The 25,170-nt window shown below is 39.3% G+C and overlaps 1 protein-coding gene across 12 annotated transcripts in view; it reads right to left on the minus strand.

The window, feature by feature from the left end:
* Nucleotides 1-25,170, minus strand: part of ATRNL1 (attractin like 1) — a 624,604-nt gene that overhangs the window by 394,896 nt on the left and 204,538 nt on the right. For all 12 annotated transcript variants that reach the window (XR_010302493.1, XR_010302494.1, XM_064144312.1 and 9 more), the window contains exon 21: nucleotides 13,392-13,444. Coding sequence is in view for 10 of the 12 variants with exons in the window: in XM_064144312.1 (XP_064000382.1) it covers nucleotides 13,392-13,444 (53 nt within the window). In the remaining 2 variants the exon portion in view is untranslated. The remainder of the gene's footprint in view (nucleotides 1-13,391; nucleotides 13,445-25,170) is intronic.

Raw genomic sequence — 25,170 nt, forward strand, 5'->3', positions numbered from 1 at the left:
GTGATAATTAGCTTAACACAGAACAACTGATCCACATGCCTATTTTTTTCCTAAATATCAAGTACATTTTTTTTTTTTTGTGATCCAGATTTTCTAGGAAATTAATTAGCATTTGTGAAATAAAAAAGAAGAACAGCAAACTGTAGTGGATACTGAAAGTTAGAGTTTGGTATTTGAAAAGCACTGATTGTTTATACCATCTATAACTGACCTTCACAGACCATATATTGTGGTAGTCAATTCTTGCCAAAGAACATGAAGCTCCCTATCTACATGATGTAGTTGAACGTTATCTTCCTGTTGTTGAAATTAGCCCCCAAAATAAATCACTAGCTCAGAAGGTTTGGAAGCAAAATGAAGCCATATTTACAAAGCAAGCTAAAATCTTGAAGCATAAAATACAATGCATATGCACAAAATACATTTACAATTCTTTACTATTCAGAAACAACACAAGGATGCCTCTTTGAATTGTTCCCCATCCCTCTGGACAAAGGAAAAGTGAATAGTTTTCCTCCTCAGAAAGAAAACCAGAAAGGGCCCACTGCTGCTATCTACTTAGCTGTAGCAAGAGTCTCAGCCAAAGTCAGTGAAGCCATGCAAAAGTGCCAGCCAGCAGCAGCCAGAAAGAAGAAAAGGAAGCAAGAACAGTTTATGCAGCAAATTATATCTTAATCCAGCACGCAAATGGAATGATAAAGACTTAGCATTAGTTTTCTTTTGTATCCAATCCCTTTATTTACCTTTGTCCTGGTTTGAGGCTAAGTGGAATATTTTAATGAGAGAAATTAGATCACTGGTTTTGAAAGGAAAATAATGATGATGCTGTCTATATCATTCATTGGTTTGCTGAAAGCAATTAAAAGCTTAAAAGTAAGCAATTTGTCCCACATCTCTGCAACTTCCTCTTCACTCTACTCTAATCTCACCACTAACAAATAACAAGGTAAGCATTGCTGGTTGCTTTTGTTTGCCTGCCTGGGAAAGTATAGGAAGAAAGAGAGGGTAGCTTTGAGCCCCTTCTGGGCAGCGTTCTTTCTTTGGGAGGGGGTTTGGATTTCTGTATTATTTCTAAGTTGTACCTAACTGTAAATACATTGTGTATATATGCTTGTGAATTTTGCCATACTGTAAATATAGCTTCATCTCTACTTCCAAGCTTGGGAAATTTCAATCAATGAGGGGGAGGAAAGTTCCTAACCCATCACAACCTTTTACTCAAATATGTCTGGAAAGTTCCTATTTCTTGTTTATAATTTAGAACTATGCTAGACTGTTACTTTTAAACTACCACTCTTCCCAAGATTAATTTCAGTTTTCTCTTTCTACCATTTAGTCTGCTGTGCTTTCTAACAATGACTTGTCTTCATTTGCTCTTTCGTTAGCCATTCTTGGTGCCGTGAAAGGCTCTAACAACTGACAATTTCTCCAGTCATATTTTTCACAAACCTGCACAGATGTGGTACCTACTAATACTCAACAAGTGTGGAATTCTAAAATTCTTATTTAACTGATGAGAAAAATGTGACTTTTTTTCCCTCTTGGGATTTTTATGCCTACATATTGCACAGCTTGTCATTTTTCTAAAACTATTCTGATGTCCATGGCATTTCCTTAAGGGGTGACACATCAAAGCATATTTATTTACCCTCAGCATAAAAAGACAAATCAAATACATATAGATAACTTCTCTACCAGTGTATCTTCTACTCCTTGACAGATACATTTTTCAGGTCTCCTTAGTGTCTTGTTTGCTCTTGTATCTGTTTTACTAATATATACTGCTGGTTTTTTGACCTCACACAGTTTGCTCTTCCATTTCATGTCATATCAACTGACTAGCAAATTACACTTTGCTGTCAGTAGTTGATATTTCTGGAATGTATTTTAAAACAATATTCACAATGCAAAGAAAAAGTGACAATCGATTAGTATCAAGGACTTTACAATGTGCTGAAACTCAGCTGAGTTAGCCAGTCAGAAAGCTGAACTTGAAAATGTCCACATTTAACTCAATGTGAGGTTCCTTAAAGTTTACATAATACAAGATTTTGTCATCACCTTGAGAGGGAAACAGCCCTCGATTTATTCATATGATCCCACATCCTCATTCAGATACTCTGCAAGGGCTTCACTAATGTTAATTCTAAAGCTGAAAACATTATTGACTGCTCTCTCAGCTTCTAGAAATATATGTGCTAAGATTACATGGCTCAGCACCCAGGACACCTTATGACAGCTAAACAGTTGCATTAGGTGTTTATCTGTAACTGGATGAGGCTAAACTATCATCAAGTGCTTTATGCTTGCCAGTGGAGAACCCTCAGCTGACCTGGAATACTGTGCTAGTTTGGCCAACAACTCCTAGTCAGAAGAGCCCTCACAAATTCTCCCACAAACCATAAACCACTTACTGAATTAAAGGAGGTGGTGTTGTTTCAATAGGTTCAAGATTTCACTACAGATCTTCCCTTAAGATGATCAAGAACTCTCTTTTTTCCTTCAGAAGCCAGCACAGGAAACAATGCAACTGTAAAAGCATCCCAAAGGTTTTCCCTTTAATGTCAGAAGGTAAAGGGAACAGATGGGTCTTTTCCTATCCTGTTTGCTTCTTACAACTTCACTATTGGGGAGCTCTAAGGCCTCTCAGGTATCTGAGGAGTGACTGCTTCTATATTTGTGGACACATTAGGGAAATAAACACATAGAGAGCATACTGGATATACACCATGAGGATTCAGAAATATTCATCCCAAATATTGTCAGCTCAAAATACTGACAAAATAAAATATTGCATATTGCCAGATAGGCCTTCCAGCCATATAACCACCTCTTCCACACTACTTCTCCCACAAGGGAGAGTTGTAGTTGTTGGAGCCTCACTTCTAAAGAGAACAGAAAGCCTAAATCACCTCATCACAGTAAAGTCCAAAGTCCTGGAGCCTGAATCAAGGATACCACTGGGAAACTCCCCAGCCCGGTGCAGTTTTCAGACTACTACTCACTACTGATCTTCCAGACAGGTGGGAATGAAGCTGCATCCTATAGTCTTCATCGATGACCTGGATGAGGAAACACCATGCACCGTCAGCATGTTTGCTGACGACCCAAAACTGGGAGGAGTGGCTGACACACCTGAAGCCTGTGCTGCCATTCAGCAAGACCTGGACAGCCTGGAGGGTTGGGCAGAGAGAAATTTGATTAAATACATCAAAGACCAGTGCAGAATCTTGCGCCTGGGAAAGAATAATGCCATGGACCAGCACAGGTTGGGGATTGACCTGTTGGAGAGCAGCATAGCATCCTTCTGTCCTGGTGGACAGGATGATCACGAGCCAGCAATGTGTGGCCAAGAGGGCAAATGGCATTCTGGAGTGGATTAGAAGGAGTATAGTGAGTAGGTGAAAAGAGCTTCTCCTCCTCCTCTACTCTGGCTGGTGAGGCTGCATCTGGAATATTTTGTCCAGTTCTGAGCCCCTCAGTTCAATAAGGACCAGAGGGAATTGCTTGAGAGAGTCCAGCACAGAGCCACAAACATGATAAGGCAGTGGAACATCTTCCTTGAGAGGAAGGGTTGAGGGAGCTTGGAGAAGACTGAGAGGTGACTCCATTCACACTTATAAATATGTGAGGGGCTGTGTTGGGAGGGCAGAGCCAGGGCCTTCTCAGTGACATCCAATAATAAGACAAGGGACAACAGGTGCAAGCTGGAGCATAGAAGGTTCCATGACATAAGGAAAAATTGTTTCACTTTGAGGGTGACAGAGCGCTGGAACAGGCTGCCCAGAGAAGATGTGCAGTCTCCTTCTCTGGAGACATTTAAAACCCACCTGGATGCATTGCTGTGTGACCTACCCTAGGATATCCTGCTCTGGTAAGAGGGGTGGACTGGATGACCTTTTGAGGTCCCTTCCAACTGCTAACATTCTGTGATTCTGTGAAAATGACTGGCTGCAAAACTACTCCTTTAGCCTGTCCAGAGAAATATTCAAGCCAACATAGCATTTGGCAATGAATATCCAGAGCCTGAGGTGAGCTCATAATACTTCATTAGGAGCTTCAGCGTCTTGGTGTGGTTATTGCTTTAATTCTTTGGATGGCAACAGTTGGTTTGTGTGGTTATTTCACCTCATGGCAAAGACTGTCTGCCTGTTGCTCTTTGTATTTTGTGTCAGTAGGTTCGCTGAGGCTAATCTTTTCTCAAACTATCCTAGGATTCTCTGAGTTAAATAATATCCTGTTAGACTCGACTCTTTAAACACTAAGCAGCATTTCTTTTAAAACAGGATTAACTTCTGTAAGCTCATAAATCAAAAGATAATGTGAGCCTCTATTGTTAGTGTATTTATAAATAATAAAAGTTGTTCCAGTCTGTACCAAAGCCAATCAGTGTAAGATAGAATCGGTGGAACATATGATTTTACATCAAGCATGGCAGTTTAACAATTACAATATGTATTTAGTGCAAATTAATGCTGTCCCAAAAGGAACCGCCGACTGCACGCATCAGTAACGAAACCTCTAACTCCTGGCACCTACCTCACAACTCCACTAAAACAAACACCTTTTCAACTGGCTAAAATTTATTGTTTATGCCCTTTAAGTTCCAACATAATTTTTAAATATCTGGAAAATCTCTGCTAACAGTTTTATTGGAAGTGCTACTTGCTATTTGTCTTCTAAAACACCTCTCCTTGGAATGTTCTTGCGTTCAGTTTTTCTGCGAGTATAGCAAGTCTGCCACCTAGTGCTTTATGGCTACCTCTGGCACACACTCTATTTCATCGTTATTTTTTAATAATTTCTTTAATAAAAGATGTCATGCTCTAAGCCCCTGAGTGCATCTGCATGCATATTTGCCTACACACGCTCAGAGTGCTTAAAAAAATCACACTGCATCTTCTGGCTGACAGGGTTGCATTGCATGTTTCGATGGCTACTAGAGCGTATTTGCACTTCTTGGCTAGCATGTTGCCATCTCATAACTGTGCTCTTTTGCTGTAAAAGGAAAAGCTTGGACTTTATGTTATGAAAAGTGAAAGTAAATATTGAAAAATGAAAGGAAATAATATTTTTGTGCCAATGTAGTATAAGAAAGATTAGGGAAGCCAACGTCACTTTGACGCCGTGCAGCTCTATGCAATCTCTCATCTGTTCGGAGTGCCATGGTGTGCACTATCACAGAACGTCAAGGGCTGGAAGGGGTCTCAAAAGATCATCCAGTCCAGTCCCACTGCAGACCAGGATCACCTATGCCAGGTCACACAGAAATGTGTTCAAGCAGGTTTTGAGTATCTCCAGAGAGAGAGACTCTATTGTCTGCCCCTGGGCAACCTGTTCCAGTGTTCTGTCACCCCGGCACTGAAGAGAGGCACACCTTAGAACGGGCTTTGAGTTAAATGCCAATAAAATTACTGCTTGGGGCCCAGGGGCAAAAAACTCTCCAGTAGTGGCATGCTACATGGAAAACAAAAGCTGGGGAATATAAACACATTCTATTGTCAGAAAATATCTCCATGCAGCAGGGTTGGAGCAACCCAAGAAGTGATTTATGGTAGATCTCAGCATGCCACTCACAAACTGAAACCTGAGCCAAGTGTTAATTCCCCTTTTAATGAAATTATAATACTTGTAATATAATAACTGTTCCTGAAAATTGGCTTATATCAGAACTATGAACAAGCCCAGTACGAAGCAAAAAAAAAAGTTCAAATAAGAAAATATTAGGTGAGATGACTCAATGTGGGACCACATTAAAAGGTCAGATTAAGTCAAAAACTCTATTTTGACAACATATAAGGATGTGTTAGCTGATGCTTTTGCTCTGAAATGGTATTGAGCTGGTGTTTCTAAGAAGTCATTAAGGGTATTACATTGTCAAAAGTGATCTACTTTTAATAATTTGTGCTCTACCAAACCCTCTTTCTTTTGCAAATGACAAAAAAAAAGGTCAAAAAAGAAAAATATGAAGTAACACCTCTAAAGGAGTAATAATAGGGCCTTCAGTCCAAACCCCACCTATCGAAAACTAATTAAGACTTCTTTTCTTAAACTTAGCAAGTGAGATGAGCTCTAAATAAATGGGATCCTGAAAAAAGAATGTTAGGTTTTGTTTCAGGCACTGCATACATTGTGTGAAAATATAATGTACAAGACTTAAATTACAATAAAAATTTAATGTGAGAACTTGTAAGGTCTCCTTTTGCTCTACAAGTCCTAGTGTGTCAGCAGTAATGGAGCCAGTGCAGCTACAATCCACACAAGGTTTACAGACAGAAGCAAAAAAATCCTTTCTTCCTCTCCAGCTCCCTGCACAGATATCAGATATTATCCAGAGAGTTTTCACTGAATATATATTTCATGCATCCTCACCAATTTTGAACATAGAAGTATCCCTATCATATTCTAGAGCTGCTGGCAACACAGAATCACAGAATGTCAGGGGCTGGAAGGGGCCCTAAAAGATCAAGTCCAAACCCCTGCTAGAGCAGGGTCACTTAGATCACACAGGAACACATCCAGGAACATTTTTAATCTTGAATAACTCCAGAGAGGGAGACTCCACAACTCCCCTGGGCAGCCTGTTCCAGTGTTCTGTCACCCTCATGAGGAAAAAAAAGTCCTCCTCATGTTTACATGAAATGTCCTATACCTCAAGTTCCACCCTTTGCTCCTTGCCCTGTCATTGGGCATCATGAGCAGAGCCTGGCTCCATTCTCTTGGCACTCGCTCTCAGTCTCCTCCAAGCTAAAGAGCCCCTGCTCCCCCAGTCTCTCCTTGTAAGAGAGATTGTTGTGGCACAGAGATGTGCCTATTGCTATCCTTTCTGTAGGGATATCAAGGAAGTAGTAGTGTTATGATCTATGACATTATGGCTCCATGTTTGTCTCGGTAAAGCCATAAATCAATTATTCAGGTCACTCCCCAAAACGTTGTTACAAAATATTTAGTATCTCACATATGATCATAGACTTTTTTCTGCAGCATAATTTAAGTAGGATAAAAAACCCTGAACATCTCACTAATAAACTTTATCCAAAGTCAATTTACAAACAAATCTACTACTATTCAATATCTTTGTCAGCAACATGAACAGTGAGATTCAGTGCACCCTCAGCAAGTTTGCTGACAAAACAATGCTGTGTAGTACATCTGACCCTTAAGGCTTCTGCTGCTGGGCCTGCCATCTTCTTTTTTAGCATGCTTCATCCCATGAGTACACTTGAATTAGTGGCTGGTGAGTCAATGTACAAACAATATCTCATGAAACACTGAGTTGAGAGAAAGATTAGAAAGAGCTGTGGCAAGAAACATACAGAACCTAGAAAAAAAGTTACAATAAAATGTGTACTTTTTCTTTTCAGCTTCTTTTAGGTGAAGATATTTGTGCTTTCTCTTTCTTTGAAGGCTGAAAATCCAGCAAATAGCTCATCAGAGGAATATATGCTCATGGAGATGGAGAATAAATTATCAATAAGTAGGTTTTAATTCCATAAAAAGATATGAATGATTCAGTTCCTCTCTCTTTTAATTCTCTTTGCAAATGACCCATCCCTCCCAACCTCTGCTCCTCCCTGGGTTCTCTAATCCTTCAAAGGTCATGCTCTAATCTCTAGCAAATTTAGAAGTGTGTGTGCTCTGCAGCACAGTAAACTCCATTGTGTCACCCTAGATACACAGTGAATTCTAAAAGCAAGTGCAAGGTCTCCCTTCTTTTTGACTTCACATGTAGCCTCATGGACATGAAACTGCCTATTCAATCTAAAGAGAAGCACCACATTAAAACAAAATTTAAAAGGGTAATTAATTGCAAATGTATTGCACTGTAAGTACACTTTTGTTGTACCTGTCTGACAAAATCTTCTCAAATGTATGAAGTTTCATACTCTGGAGCATGCTGCCCTCTATACCCACTAGTGCTGCCCATTTTAAATGGGAAACCAGTCTGCAGAACCAAATAGAGAAGCTACTTCTTGTCTTGATTGTTGGTGGCAGTATCCAGAAATAATAAAAAGCAACTTTTCAACATTTTTCCAAGGGTAGAAAGGAATAAGAAAACTAATATATGCAAATCCACTGCAATTCAGCTACATTTTCTTAGCTCACTACTAGACTGGTCTTAGATAGGAATTCTCTTGGTGGAATAGGCAACTCCTCAGCGCTCAGTTCATCTGGAAATTCTAACTAAGCAGGCAAACAATATGATTTACACTCACAGTACTGATTTGTTGTAAGGTTTTATGCTTCTGGTTGTAGTAATATTAGAATCTATCCATTTTCTTCTTGTTAGAAATGTAACATTGGAGCTTCCTTACCCAACATATGGTACAAAAAAACATATACCATTAGAAATGTGAATATCTAAAAAGTTTACAAAGGGCAGGAGCACATCCTCTCAAAACACGAGAGAGCAAGCCTGCAGCTCACCCTCTGTATACTAACATATCATGAATTGTAAATTGAAATTCTGATTTTCTCTAGGACACTATTTTAACTATGTCTCCATTTATAATTTAAAGCTTTGGTGTATGCATACAACCCAAGAGGTTGGAATCAGACAAGTGGCCCTTGTCCCAGTGACTCCTCCCAGTCAGTCTAAAACCATCTGGGTTTGCTCTGCATTTCTTTTCACCCAGGAGTACTGATTCCAGCAGCAATGTATTTCTAATGCCGCCATGCAAAGAACTAATCCAGCAATTTGGAAGCACAGCTTTTCATCTAGGTGTCAGCGGTGTACATCATGCAGGCTGAGATACCAAAGAACAGCAACAGCAAATGCAAATGCACCATGTCAAAATGCTATATTTATGGTTTGTGTATACGCAGAAGTCAGCTGCACAACCATCCCTAGCCTCCACTCAGAATTCATGCACGTAGAATGAATCCTTCACAGAAAGTCTGGCTTCTACCAGAAAGGCCTAGAGATACAGAGCCTCCCACCAGAAATACAGAGATACCATCCAGCAGCAGACCTGTTCTCAACCTACAGGAATATTTACACAAACAAAATGATAGGGTTTGCATTCATAAAGCTTTCTTCTGTATTCACACTCTTCTTTGTATTTGGCGTAAGAAACCTTAGATGAGATTTCCATAACATGCCTCAACACTGGCACATTGAACACTTCTGGCTCAAAGCATCCTTCCCCTTGCAAAATTCCTGAGATGCTAATTGTTGGATTTAAAGAAAGAAAAATGACTGCATGCCTGTCCATTTGCTCTGCTCTTTCCCTGGCATGAATATTGAGCCACTACTGACAAGAGAGTACTAGACCAGACAGACCATCATGCACCTGTTCATGAATTCTTACACAGCTAATATTTTTCTGATTTTTATATCCATGAGGCTTGTTCTCACTCTCTTGCTCTCAGAGAAATGTGTTCTCTCTCTTGTGCTTTTTCAATTCATGATAGAAATGAAGAATGAAGTTAATTTTAATGGTAGCACTGGGCAAGGAATTTTACAGTCAGCGCAATACACTACTGCATGCCCTGTCTATAATGCATTTCCTGCCCTACTTTTATTAGGTTTTGGTAATTTAAAGGAACTACTCATACCCAGTGCTGCCATGTTTTGAAATGCCATATTAGAATGAAATCTGATGTTTAACAAACTGTTGCCATCATCTCTATGATTTGATGGCTTTGTTGCTATCTGCATTTATCCTTTTGGCATAGTATCTGTATATAGATTAAGTCCCTGCCTGTATCAGCATGTTACTTCTGATATAAATCTCATTCTTTTCCCTCATGTTACACCTCTCTGTAGTTTTCCTGTGTTCTCAATAGGGCTCAGATCACTTCTCAAATGACAGCATCATCTATGTACAACATTAATAATTTGCTCACACTCCTACATCGCAACTAAAGGCAACAAGGAAGAAAGGAAAACATTCTATGATATTCCACTGGTTAATCCTAGAAAGTTAGAACTTGCTTACTAACTGTAACAGTTTATTGATGTTAATACCATTGCCTACATCAGCACCCATTTGTTCCCCACTCCTAGGCTTGGGGATGGCATGAATGCAGTTCTGGACTCTCTACTACAAGAAAGATGTGGGACTTGCTGGAATGAGTCCATGAGAATGATCAGAGGGCTGGAACATCTCTCCTATGGAGGCAGACTGAGAGAGTTGGGGCTATTCAGTCTGGAGAGGAGAAGGCTGGTGAAGGATTTATTAGGATGTCAGGTAGTGATAGGATGAGGGGAAATGGAGCAAAACTAGAAGTAGATAGGTTCAGACTGGATGTCAGGAATAAGTTCTTCACCATAAGGGTGGTGAGACACAGATTGCCCAGGAAGGTGGTGGAAGCCTCATCCCTGGAGGTTTTTAAGGCCAGGCTGGATTGGGCTCTGAGCAACCTGATCTAGTGGAAAGTGTCCCTGCACATGATAGGGCAGCTGGATACTTGAGGTCCTTTCCAGTCCTGACAATTCTTTGATTCTATGATTCTAAGAGGGAGAAGAGAACTAGACAAGAACCAGGTAAGGTTGTCTGAGAGCAAGAAGTGGAAACAGATGAACTTTTACAAGGCAGTGGATATTCACATTATCCCAAGTTGTAGAAAGTTCCTCTAAGGCAACAAGCATTCTCAGTCCTGTCATCAAATATCATGCAGAAGTTAGCATTCAGGATTGAATTCTAAGGGTTTAGCTTAGAAATGCATTCCAATTTAGGGCAGCATTTACACAATTTTAGGATTTCTTTTTTAATTGAACATTTCAAACTGGTCCTACTGAAGATGGCTAAACCTAAGCATATGCCTACACAACTAGTCCCTTCCAATCCAAACCGTTCTAGTATTCCACAATGCTATGACCCTGCTTACTGCAGGGGGATTGGACTAGATGACTTGTAGAGGTCCCTTCCAACACAAGCCATTCTATGATTTTAATACATGATTTAGCAGGTAGTGGATGGTGCTGATAAACAAGTGTCATTGAAATCTTAGGTCAATTATTAAAAAATCAACAAATTCTTTTCCATTATGATGCATCAGCCAGTACATATATAAAATCCAGAGCTCCCTTCTTTTAAATTAGCACAAATTCCTCATTACCTCCAGTTAAGGCAAGTCTGAAAATCATTCATATGGAACACTGTAAACAACTGAAACTATTAAAAGAATATTTCTCGTTCCAGTATAACACCTTAAAATATTTTGAAATCTGACAGAAGACAGATAATAGTAGTGAGTTAAAGGTGAAAGAGTATCTTGAATACAGTACAATTTGCCTCCAATATGACTTACAGACCCAACCTGCAATGTGATAGGAAAAAAACCACATTTTTTTCCATGCAGGTGCCTGAGGTCTACAAATCTCATTACTGTCATTTCTTCTCTTTTAAATGTAATAATATTTATTTTTAAAGGACAAAGCAAATGTTGATACACATATCCAAGATAACCTGTGTAGCACTCAAGTTTTCAATAGCATGAATTTCTCATGTACTCATTATCTAGCTTTAAAAAAATCAAGAGCATTCATAACAGTCACAGATATGAAAATTCATCCTTCTAAATAATGCCATTTCTGTTTTGAAATAAAGATAAATTCTTATGCAATAAACAGCAAATTGAATTGCATCTATTAAATCAGCAGTATATTTAGAGCACAGTTATAAAGGAGTGTTTTCAGCTTGATCTATTTTATACAAGCTGCCAATAGTCATTTTAAAATGTGGTATTTTAAAGTATTATACTTGAATTTAAGTTGTCTGTGAGAAAAACAAAACAACACAACAACAAAATAATAATAAACCAAACCCTGACAAATTAATATCTAGCAAGAGGAATAAATATTTTAGGCTTATGGATATGTCATTGTCAGTAATATAGTGTGTGTCTATTTGTTGTGTAAAAAATGCCTTCCAGATACAAACTACATGAAGTAGAAAAGAACAATTAGTAAAGAATGTAAATGCTCATTTCTTATGATAATGATGCCTTAAAGAGAGTCTAAACCAAAGATTTTCATAGAATCATAGATCCAAACAGGTTAGAAGAGACCTGCAAGATCATCCAGTCCAACCTAGCACCCAGCCCTAGCCAGTCAACTAGACCATGGCACTAAGTGCCTCATCCAGGCTTTTCTTGAACACCTCCAGGGATAGTGACTCCACTATCTCCCTGGGCAGCCCATTCCAATGCCAATCACTCTCTCTGGGAAGAACTTCCTCCTAACACCCAGCCTGTACTTCCCCTGGCACAACTTGGGACTGTGTCCCCTTGCTCTATTGCTGGTTGCCTGCGAGAAGAGACCAGCCCCCACCTGGCTAAAACCTCCCTTCAGGTACTTGTAGACAGCAATGAGGTCAGCCCTGAGCCTCCTCTTCTCCAGGCTAAACAACCCCAGCTCCCTCAGCCTCTCCTCATAGGGTTTGTGTTCCAGACCTTTCACCAGCTTCATAACCCTTCTCTGGACCCATTCCAGTACCTCAACATCTTTCTTGAATTGAGGAGCCCAGAACTGCACACAGTACTCAAGGTGTGGCCTGACCAGTGTTGAGTACAGGGGCAGCATAACCTCCCTCGTCCTACTGGCCACACTGTTCCTGATCCAGGCCAGGATGCCATTGGCTCTCATGGCTCTCTTCATGTACATTCTAAAAGAAAATGCTAAAAGTCAGGGGCAAAGATCAGAATGGATGCTGTAAATTATATCATCAGAGACATGCCTCCATGTAAACGTAAGCCTGAGGTAGGGATGATGTTAGATAACAACAAGCAAATGGATCCAGCTGCCTGACATCAAGCAGGTATGTACAAAAGCCACGGAAGTTAAAGGAGTGCTCTCCATCATCCTGAACATTTTTATGATGATTAAAATTACTGTTTACCATGGATATCAGTACAGCAAAATTGTCTCAGCTCACTAAGGGATTTCTTCACATGTGGAATAAGCACTGCCATCCTTCAAGTCTTTCACTGTGACTATCAGAAACATAAGGCTCTAAAGTAAATTTGCCAGAGGCACCTTTTTTTCACAACAATAAGAACATGGAGACAACACACAGTAACATTTTATGATACTCTGGAAAGCAGCTGTGTATCACATCCCCAGGATGCAGGCTGGCTAGACCACTCAGAATGTCCCCAGGAAGGAGTGCTGTTTAGTTTGTTTGCATTTCCCCACCCCAGATCCTGCCTTTTCAACAATGACACAGTTACTTATTACTTTTGCTGAGACAGAGAATAACCCAATGGCTTGGTCAGTCTAGGTGTAACTTCTATTGGACTCAGTGGTACACTTTATTTTTTCAACCAAAATATCCACTTCAGAAAACCTAGAGAGAAAAAAATCTTTTTCTTTTTTCCACAAGAAAGTTATCACATAATATGTAAACAGCATTTAAGTACTGAACATGAAAAATAGAAGTACTCACAGTAACATGTTCCCCTAAGTGGATTTCCAAGATACCTATTTTCAGAGTCACAGCTGCAGGGGGAAAGAAAAAAAAGACAAAACCAAACAATCCCATTAAACACAGCATAGTTTTAATTAAAATGCAGCTAGAATATTTATTTCACATAGCATGGGTTTCATTACTAGTAGCACAAATACATAAAAATAGAAAGTATTTGATATAGTTCTTAATTAAGGTGTGAGGCTTTCCAGAGGCTCTTCTCTATCCTCTCTTCTTATAAAAGAAAGCCAGTGACAAGGCTCTTGACTCCAGCCGTGTCCTAAAAGGCCATGTTTGTTGTAAGACTTATCACAGGTGGTACTTTTCCATCAATGAACAAAAGAGTCAGGAAGGGAGGCAGAGCACTGCAATTCTAATTATCCATGTTGCTTCACTGACAGCTTACTCCCCTGTCTGGTTTTGATCCCTCCACTGGCCCTTTCCAAGAGAACAGCTCTAGCATCAATCAGGGAGATCACTCACTGCAGAAAATGTTCCTAAATATGTCTTCCTCTAACATCCACAGTCCTGAAACACCACCGGAGCAGGTTTTGCATTCTGAGACAACTTCCATACTTCTTCATGTCATGCCCCCTTCAGGGACCATAAAATCATAAACTGGGTTGGGTTGTAAGGGACCTTTAAAGATCAGCTAGTCCAACTCCCCTACCACAAACAAGGACACCTTTTACTAGAGCAGGCTACTCAAAGCCCTGTACAACCCTTCCCTGAGCATTTCCAGGTAAGGAGCATCTGCAACTTCTTTGGGCAACACAGAACATTTGCTTTCCATTTCCAATCACACAATCAATGTGCATCCTACACATTATTTCCAACTCCTAAATAGCCCTAACAACAAAAAGACTAAATATTAACCAAACACAAACACACACTCTTAAGCATGAAATAAATTATTACATTTTTCAAAGCACTACAGAAGGACTAGAGATGGTCCAAGGCTATGGTGTCCGCCCTAGAAAAATGAGACATGGAATGACAGAACTTCTAGAGGTTAGAAGTGACCCTCAAAGATCATGGAGTCCAAACCCCCTGCCAAGCAGGATCCCCTAGAGCAGTTCACACAGGAATGCATCCACGTGGGTTTTGAAAATCTGCAGAGAAGGAGACTCCAAAACTTCTCTGAGCAGCCTGTTCCAGGGCTCTGTAACCCTCACTGTAAAGAAGTTTCTCCTCATGTTGAGGTGAAACCTTATCTGTTCCAGTTTGTAGCTACTGCTCCTTATCTTATTGCTGCTGACCACTGAAAAGAGATTGGCCCCAGCCTCTTGACATCCTTTCCTCAGATATTTGTACACATTGATCAAATCTGCTCTCAGTTGTCTCTTCTCCAGACTGAGTCTCCAGCGTCTTTCTCCAATTCTAAAGCCATAGAATTGAAACCCATCTCTAGGGCCTGAAGTTGTAGCTGTATATGTAGCTCTAAGGACAGAACTGTCTATTTAGCTTCTCCAAATTTCAGAGGCAACTGCTTCTCTTCATTGACCACCTAGGACAGCAGGTGAAATTTAGACTGAAACCAATATTCTGATGCTGCTTAAAAGACAGGCACATTGTAAGAGCTGGCGAAATATCTTCCTTATTGATAAGATATATAGCTATTTCCAGAGAGATGAAATAGCCTACAGAATTCCACAGTGATCCAGTTGATTTATATAACATTTCTCTAAAAATGTCAAGTACCTTAATAGAAAATTATTATCCTGCTTTTGGTTGTCTTGACTGTTCCGCAGAAGACTCCAGCAAGATTCTAATTTTCTATTAAATACACAGAACGGTTCATAAAACAAAGAGAAAAAGCTTATCCTTGCCTATTAAATTCCATATAAATATTTTCCCAGAGGAAATCTGAACCATTTAATAGTTTGAACTGCCTTTTCATTACTTTCCTCTTTTTTTTTTTTCCCTAAGAAACTTAAACTGCAAGGAGATATTTTGGGGTTATTTTATTTCTGAGGACCATTAAAAAAAAATCTAACTCAGATATCATTTGACTTAACAAGCTGCAGACTATAGAATAATCTTTGGCATTCTGTTGGTCTCTTCAACAGTTTCACAGTAGTGATGCCTGACAATTTGTATTACAAAATAGGCAGACAATCTCCTTGATCCTTTGTTAAAATATCATAAGGAAAATAATCAACAGCTGCACTAAAATGGGAAAGTAGTAAAAAAAGATGCTCTGAGACGATTCTGCCCTTGATAACTTTTGGTCTCATGTCAGTGTGAGAACTCTTTGCAGGGTCAGCTGTACAGAAGGACATCATTCTACATTATTTTAATTATAGCACTTTTACTTAATCTTTGACAAATGAAAATCCCATAGACTTCAACTCTTAACTGCAGCAAGGCCATTTGTGATTTTGTCCACAGAGACACTGTGACCCTGCAGCCCTTTCCACTGAATTTAGAAGCAAGATTGATGCTAAAGTATCCCTCTTGCATGTACTTGTAAAGGAAGGGAGAAACAATCTCAAGTAATAATACTGGTCTGCCTGATGGTTTGGTTCTTTTTTTACTGAACATCACAAAACTAACTAAATTCTTCAAAGAACACTTTGCTCCTTAGACATATTAGGCTTGTAAAAACATATTTGTGTCTGAAAGTGTCTTTAGGTTGACAACTTTAAAAGAGCTAAGGGAGAAGGGGATGTTCTCCTTTCCCTCTACTCTGCCCTGGTTGAGATTGCACCTGGAATACTGCATCCAGTTTTGGAATCACCAGTTCAAAAGAGACAGAGATCTGCTGGAGATAGTCCAGTGGAGAACTTAGGGAGATGACTGTGGGACATGTCTCCTATGAGGAAAACCTGAGACTTCAGTGGCTGTTTAGTCTTGAGAATGGAAGGCTGAGAGGGGATCTGATCAATGTGTAATAAATAGCTGAGGGGTGTCAAGATGAAGGTGCCAGTCTCTTTTAAGGTGGTGCCCAGTGATAGGAAAAGGAACAACAGGTACAATGTGGAACACAGGAGGTACCACCTCAACACAAGGAGACACCTCTTTACAGTGAGGGTGACAGAGCATTGGAACAGGCTGCCCACAGAGATCGTGGAGTCTCCTTCTCTGGAGACTCCAAGCCCACCTGGATGCATTCCTGTGCTGCTTCCCCTACGTGACCCTACTTTTGCAGGGGGATTGGACTCAATGATCTCTGGAGTTCCTTTCCAACCCCTCTGTGATTCTGTGATCATTTTTGAATGTAGAGTTTGAAATCATTTCCCTTTTCACACAGTATTTTTTTCACACTTGTATGTAAGACTGCCACACAAATGAAATAGTATATCCTGAAACAAATGAATACAAGATAGAGATTACAGTAGCAGGAATTTTTATAAGAACTTTTTTCTTCTGAATTCTTTCAGAGGCAAAGTATAAATTTAGATACAGGCAGTATTCAGAATATACTGGAGGTTTACAGCAGAGCACAAATAAATATTTTTTCTATAATTAACTGTGTCTTTTTGATAATTAACTTTCCCACAAGGTAAAAACTTATCTTGCTGCTCACTGACAATGGCACTGATTTATGTACAACACAGATGAGCAACATCTGACTTCCAGTAACCTGTACAACTTCCCACCAGGAGGCTAGAAACATTCTACTGCTAAGTCTCACTGGCTACAGTGCTCACCTGTAGTGAACTGACCAGGGTCTAAAAGATGCTTAGCTGGCTCCTGACACAAAACATGATTTGTCCTTTATTTTGTTTGTTTTGTTTCAAAACCTTGAAAATATTGATGAAAAAGAAAGTTTTTTCCATTTAGCCATCCTTCTGACAAGATGAAACCACCTCTTTTGGATCAATAATTACCAGAACTCAGGGATTTCCAGCATCATACAGACCTTTTTTTTCTATCTATATTTCTATTTACATTGCAGGGGAAAAAAACAAACAAACAAAACCCCACAAATACCTATAAGCATCTGTAAAATCCATCTAATGCATGACAGGTTACACTACATAAGAGGAATTACAAAAGCAAGGTTAGTAGAGAATAGCTTGCAATATACAAGTATTTACAAGTATTCTTTTAAATCCAAATAATTAGTAATTCCCTGGCAATTCTTGAAGTGACCTTCAAGAATCTTAGGGGGAAGAGAAAATGGCAATGCAATTTTCCAGCCAGCCATTTCAGTTGTTTTAGGATAACACGTGAAGAAATAATAAACTATGTATAATAAAGAAAATTGATTTACACCACAGCAAAGTATTTTGATTTATTATCATATATATCATACTTCCTTACTATCATATACATCATGCTGCCTTTATTGGAAGCCTCATGGAAGTTATTGTACTGGTCTTGGGTGAGGCATGTCTGATCCACCAGACAAGAAAGAAACTTGTGTGTGAGTATAAGAAGATGTTGTAAGGGAAGGTGCTGGAAGGCTTCATGCCAGCCTGTGCTGCGTGCTGATGGGTGTTTTCCAACAAGACCTTCCAGCTTGTTAGGAAAAGATGCTTGGGTTTGTTTTTACACAAAATAAAAGGCACTGTGGTAGAGAAGAGAGGAGACGTCTCTCTGAAAACGGGATCTGTGCAGCACACCAGAGGGAGAAATCTATGCTGAGTCCATCTATTGCTGCATGCACACACACACACAGGGTTCCCAGCAACTGAAAGGGTGCAAGATTTACCTGCTTTCTGTATTCCTCTTTTTATTCCATGTTATTAAAACAGGTAGTTTATTATGCTATGTGTTGCTAGATCTTACTGATATATAGAGAGAACCCTGCACCGCCTCTCTTACACTTCCTCTGCCTCCTGGTGCAGAACACTTTCGTAACCTATACAAGGAACAGCATGAGCTGGAATTCTTTAACTAGTTAGGGAAACCTTTAACTCCAAGGAAAGCTGCTATTTAAACAGTTTGCAGTGGAGTGAAAAGATATGCTCCTAATCCTATTATCTTAATCTAAAATTATTCACGTGCGTGTGTCTGCTGGGTTCTGAATACATTTGGTTTTGTCTTTTAATCCTATTTCATTAAGCATATATATTGCTCTACATTACTCACTAATTATGGTTCCAATTACAAAAGCTCCTATTCGCTGAATTATTTCCTCATGAGCTTTACCCATTATAGTAATTTTTGCACCTTTTCCAAAAGCCAGCGCACATTTGACCATATGTGAAGCATAATATATGCCTCATATCTGGGAAATGGGAGCCACACTCTTTATTTTATGTGCTATAGGGCTATGATCATTTGCTTTAAGTGGTAATAATGACTGAGCAGTTCCACTCTGGCATGACTCCAAAGACACAGCTCCCATTTACAAGGACAAATGGAGGAAGGCTCCTACCAGGTTACGTACAAGTTCTATGGTTTGTTCCAATACAAAAATATTCAATTCATCAAGCTCGGTGACCTTCTGATGGCCTACCATTAGCATTTATTCCCCAATCTGTCCCTTGATTATCCTCTCAGAACCAAACCAATGTCTTTCTCTTTTTCTCCTTGAATTTCCTGGGAGTTCAACACAAAATTTATGGACAAATGCATTTAAGAAATTACTTTTTTTTTTTCATATTTATCGCCAAGTAAATAATAATTTCTGGCTTTCTCTAAACACCATAAAAACATCTCTCCAACAGAAGATGTTTACATTAAGGATTTTATGTAATACTTGAGTTGCAAATAGCCCTTTGTTGAAGCTTAGCAGGTGAAGAATATGTATATATCTAATTTTATTGTGCTTGCTGGTCTCTGCCTTACTGAAGTGTATACATTCAAGCTTCTCACCTAAAGAAAACCTTTCATTTTCTACATTACTGATTTGAGTTTGTGGAAAGCTTCTTATAATAGTCCATCTAACATTTGATCATGAAGGCAGGATTTTCTGCAGTTCTGTGCCATCCCTATTTACTAAATGTTTTTCTTTCAATTAAAAATGAAGAAATGCAAAGAAAATAAAAAATAGGTACAAGGAAGAAGTGACCCAACTAAAGCTGGCTTTCCTTTGGCTGAGCTTGGTTTCAATGCCAAGCTCTCAGAGAAGACAAAAATATAAGTCAGGTCACTCTAAATGACAATGTTCTTTTATTCAAGCAATTCCCTGTTCTGGTAGCTGTATTTTGTTCTGACCTGGTCTTGTCAACTGTATTATCTATACTTCTGCTTAACTTTTTTCCACCACTTATTTCTCACTGCACTCTCTTTCTAGTTAGTAGTCTTACTCCTGCTGCCCTCCATTGCCAATCCAGCTCCCAGATTTCCTTGCCCCAGCTCCTGATCTCTCACAGCAAGCTCCTGTTAGCACTCTATGATGTTATGGGGGTTTTGAATAATGAAATACTATTTAACATAATTTGATTACTTAGGAAACTTCATGAACCAAAGTTCAAAGAGTGTTTGTAAAGTTGAATTTAAGAATTCTCTAGTTTAGTGGTCATGGTAGTTGGGCTACAGTTGGACTCAATGATCTTAAAAGTCTTTTCCAACATTTATGATTCTATATAGTCAAGCCTGAAGCATCATAAGTGGACTATGAAGCATTACTGCACACTATTATATGTTGTTAGATCTTCATCACTAAAAATATAGCCATGATGCTGCAACTGCAGCTTTTGTGGATATTTATGAGACAACTGATCAAGCTTTAATAATAAAAATGTAGTAGCATTGAACTCAGCACAATGTGCACAAAGGTGTTAAGCCTGCTTGTTGGTTACCCCTTCTTGAAACTCAAATGAGACTTCCTGTTCTAAAAGAAGCTTCCCAGAAATGAGAAAATTCGCTAATGTAATTGGCTGTAATTCATAACATTTTGCAAGTGATGCCATAGAAACTGCAGAGTTTCAGCTCAAGAGCGGTGGCTAGTGGATGAAAACACTACCTTCAGCTATTCTTGGAATATTATCTGGTCCAGAACAGTCACTGACTGGTACTTGGGAATTTCAATTCACCCTTTTACCTGGATGCAAGAGAGAAAATATCCCAAAGCCCTGACTTCGGCCTGCTTGGTTTCAATACCTTTTACACAGAACTGTCAATGTGCAGCCACAGACACTAACCACCAATAGTCACAGTTAACAGCAATGACATTGAGATGCCTTACAACTAGTAGTTATGCTACAGCAGCCTGTCTCATGCATTGAGAGTTCAACTACATTCAGAAGCATCATCATTCTTATGCAGAAGTGCTAAGATTCAGGTGTGATAACTGAGCTCAGAGGAGGTACTTAATGAAAACTAGGTACAGCCTGAAAGTTTAATGAGCACTTCATGATTCTCAGACAATAGACTTGTTGAACTGTTAACTACTGTTTTATGTTTATTTTGCTACTGTAGCATTTACTTTGGAATACACAAATGAATAACTTATAAATGCATACATATCCCTCTTTCTGTTAAGGTTCTGCTTCTTGACTATATTGACAATGTACTTTGGAATACACAAATTAATAACCTATAAGTGCATATATATCCCTCTTACAGTTAAGGTTCTGCTTCTTGACTATACTGACATTGCACTATGTTGTCCCAATCTTCTCCCTTAATATTAAAGCACGTGAATAGCTGTCAAAATCATCTTTGGTCCTAATGTAAAAATTGGACAGTTTCACTTCTCTCAGTGCCAAGATCCTTCCACTCATGAGCTTTAGATATAAAGAATTAGTAGGCTACCTTTTAAGATAATGATAACCTAAAAGGGGAAAAAAAGTGCTAAGATTAATATTTCCAGTTAGGATTTTTTAATAATGTGGGGGGAAGATTTATGTCTGTTCTTGTAAGTGCATATAATGATGTCTTGAGAAAATTTTTTTTTTCTGCAGATTACTTGGTCTTCCCCTCAAGTCATGAAAGAGGTCTACAGCACCAACACTTTTTTTTCTTTTTCTTTCTTTTTTTTAAATCCAGGCTGATCTCACCAAAAGGAAACCAAAAATAATCTAGCTCCACAAGCAAATTTTCATTTTCCAGATTTCCCTTACAGAATTAAAATTATTTTTCCCTGAAAAATCAGGGGTTTATATAGTCTTTGAAGTAATAGTTCAAATCATTAATAACACTGCACTACAGGAGAAGAACTTTCAAACAGCACTTCTACAGTGTTAATGACACGTTCTAACACGAAGATGAAGCATATTATAGAAGTTCACATACAATTGTAAAGCTACCATTCTTACCTCTAGGAAGCTAAAATTAACAGTTTATTTTCAAGGAACTTTCTATATTCCTAGACAACTGAGGAGTTTTTGACTATGTACTCCAGACTATTTACTTATAATTGTTCCCTATGGCACTGAAAGAAATTGCCTGTGGTAGTTTTGGAGCTTCCTCCCACCCCCATGAACTCACCAGACTAACTCAGCCGGCTGGAAGTTAAAGAATGAAGCTATATTTACACTGGCACAAATATTCAAGCATATATACACAATATATACAGATGTTTACAGCTATATGCATTATATACAAGTTAAAAGTAATACAAAACTACAAAACCCCTCCTGAACAGCAGAAACAACCAGGAGGGCTTTCACACTAACTCCCCTCCTTCTTGCCACCTCCACCCTCGTATCAGAAGTCTTACATGCAGAGGTGAGATTGCCAGATAAGGAGTCAGAAGCAGAATAATTAGTTTGAGTTATACAGGTCCAGGCAGAGGAATTAGTGAAGCAAGAGGCAGCCAGAGTGACTTACTTTATTTATGTTTCTTGTTTTTGTATCTCTCAGCAGAACAAATGAGTGATATAGACATCACTATTATTTTCTTTCCACAGTCAATGATCTAATTTTTCTCATTAAACTATACCAATTATCTTCAAACCAGCACACTGGCAAAGAATCAAACTTCCTTGTTGAACAGCAATGAATGGGATGAAATGACCCATAGGAGAGTGATCATTAGAAAGCAAATATGGAAGCCTAGCAGTTTCCAGAATCCTAGCCTCCTTCTTGCCCTGCTGGTCTTTAAAACCACATTTTTGTCCTTCAGATAATTTCAGTATCTATAAATCTATCCAATATGTTGTTTTGATATGTTATTTTCCTGCCCAAAAATAACTTTCTTAGTGGTAAAGCCTATCAAAATCATGCCTTACTGCCTACCATTTGTTCCATCATAATCATGTCTGGTTTCTGTTTAAGTCTTTTTTTAATATCTAGGATATCAATCCCATCTAATCTGCACCATCTTTTATTTTAACTTTATTAAAAAATATACCAATTCCAGAGATACAGAAATATCCATTAAGAACAAAGCACATAAAAGAGTAAAGTACAAAGATAAACACAGAGTCACTTTTCACTGGTCCCTGTTCTTGAAAAGCTCCAATCTACATCAGTTCACTCAAGCACAAGCTCATGAACTTCCTTGAGCAGAGATGACAGTGACACTTCTGTATGAAGTGTGAAATAAGTGGAAAAAAACATTACTATGTTGCAACAACAATACTATATCTGCCAACACTGGCAGTGTTGGCTGACTCTCCCCAAAAAGTTATGGCTTTTAAGAAGAAAACTAAAAAGGAATGGCTGTAAGAAGGGAAAGAAAAGTTGGCTATCACAACACTATAGTCTCACAGCAGGGAACTGTGAAGTATTTCATAACAGGAATCCTGGTCTGTCAGTCTTGATCCATTCAAACTGTGTTTATCTTGGTTTTGACAGGCAGGCTGTGGAGTACTACCATGAAAAAGCAATGCTTGCTGCTGTGTGAGTACAGCAGCGGATGGGAGACTTTAACTCTGTTAAGTAAATCTCAGTGACTTTCTAAAGGGCAATTCAGAGAAAAAAAAAAGCATTTTTCAAATTCACAAAAATCTCACCCTAAATGACAACAGGAAAAAAGATGGGATGGATGAAAGAGTTCTTGCATCCCAGATGGGAGTGACTGCAAAAGCTGAAGTCAGCACTTAAAAAGCTATTTTATGATACAAGCCCTTAAAGATCCAATCCCTCTACAGAGAGGCTGTAAGGCAGCACCTTAAGTTGGGCTTCCAACAGTAATCTATATCCTGTATTTTGTAAGCACCATACTAGATGCTTTAGGTAATTCTTGCTAGAATTACCCAACCTGTATGTATTACAGTAGGTATAAGCAGTTATTTCACAAGAAAGGAGGTGCATTCTTTGCTTCCTGGGCTATGCCAAGAGCAAGAAACTTGTCCAAATAATCAGCAAGAGAACAAGGGGACACAGTCTCAAGTTGTGCAGGGGAAAGTATAGGCTGGATGTCAGGAGGAAGTTCTTCCCAGAGAGAGTGACTTTCCATTGGAATGGGCTGCCCAGGGAGGTGGTGGAGTCACCGTCCCTGGAGGTGTTCAAGAAAAGATTGGATGAGGCACTTAGTGCCATAGTCTAGTTGACTGGATAGGGCAGGGGGATAGGTTGGACTGGATGACCTTGGAGATCTCTTCCAACCTGGTTGATTCTATGATTCAAAGTATTCCAAGACTTATCACCTTCCCCTAGATATTCTGAGGAGAGTGAGGGAGGTCATCTTTATTTTTAAACGTTTACAGTACAATATTTGGGTTGTTATGCCAAAGAAACAAACACTGGCTACTGAAAACATTAAATGGAATAATAACCAATAACAACAAAAAAAGATAGATTGCCAGACTGCAGTCCTAAAATAAAACACCACCTGATCACCTGAAATATGTTATTTGCCTGTTATATGAAATATGTTATATATACAGTGTGGCCAGCAGGACAAGGGAGGTTATTCTGCTTCTGTACTCAACACTGGTCAGGTCACACCTTGAGTACTGTATCCAGTTCTGGGCTCCTCAATTCAAGAGAGATGTTGAGATACTGGAACGAGTTCAGAGAAGGGCAACAAAGCTGGTGAGGGGCCTGGAGCACAGCCCTGTAAGAAGAGGCTGAGGGAGCTGGAGGTGTGCAGCCTGGAGAAGAGGAGGCTCAAGGCAGACCTCATTGCTGTCTACAACTACCTGAAGGGAGGTTGTAGCCAGGTAGGGATTGGTCTCTTCTCCCAGGCAACCAGCAACAGAACAAGGGGACACAGTCTCAAGTCGTGCCAGAGGAGGTACAGGCTGGATATTAGGAGGAAGTTCTTCCCAGAGAGAGTGACTGGCATTGGAATGGGCTGCCCAGGGAGGTGGTGGAATTGCTGTCCCTGAAGGTGTTCAAGAAAAGCCTGGATGGGGGCACTTAGTGCCATGGTCTAGTTGATTGGCTAGGGCTGGGGGATAGGTTGGACTGGATAAACTTAGAGGTTTCTTCCATCCAGGTTGACTCTATGATTCTATTTCTAAAAGGCCATTCACTGTAAACAGAACACTCAGTCTTAGAGCTGGAAAATCTGAGCTGATTGTTATTTACTATTTTCTAACTAAATACTTCAGTGAAAATAGCAGTTTCTCTCTTGCAATGAGCCCCATAGACATGCTTAGGATCAAAGACTTCAATGATTTATTGTCACCAACCACTTGCCTCTGTGATAGCAATTGTAAAGGAAGGAAAGAAAGAACGAAAAGGAAGAAAAGCGCTGCAGCTGGATGCTTTATCACATCCACAGGACTGATGAAAGTGGTAGATTATGAGGGGAAAAAAGTAAATCAGGATTACAGAGCACTGAAATTTACTAAACGAGGATCTTTTCTGACGTCAGAGAGAAATAAAGAGAACCCAGGAGCCATACAAAAACCCTGTTTAGTAATCCAAACATACGGCAGAGGTGGGATATTACTGATGCAGAGATTGTGTGGTAGCAGTTACGGCATAATCCCTTCACAAGTCTCTATTTCACCAGCCCTGAGCG

The sequence above is a fragment of the Pogoniulus pusillus genome, chromosome 6 (assembly GCF_015220805.1).
Source record: "Pogoniulus pusillus isolate bPogPus1 chromosome 6, bPogPus1.pri, whole genome shotgun sequence".
In the NCBI taxonomy this organism is placed as follows: Eukaryota; Metazoa; Chordata; class Aves; order Piciformes; family Lybiidae; genus Pogoniulus; species Pogoniulus pusillus.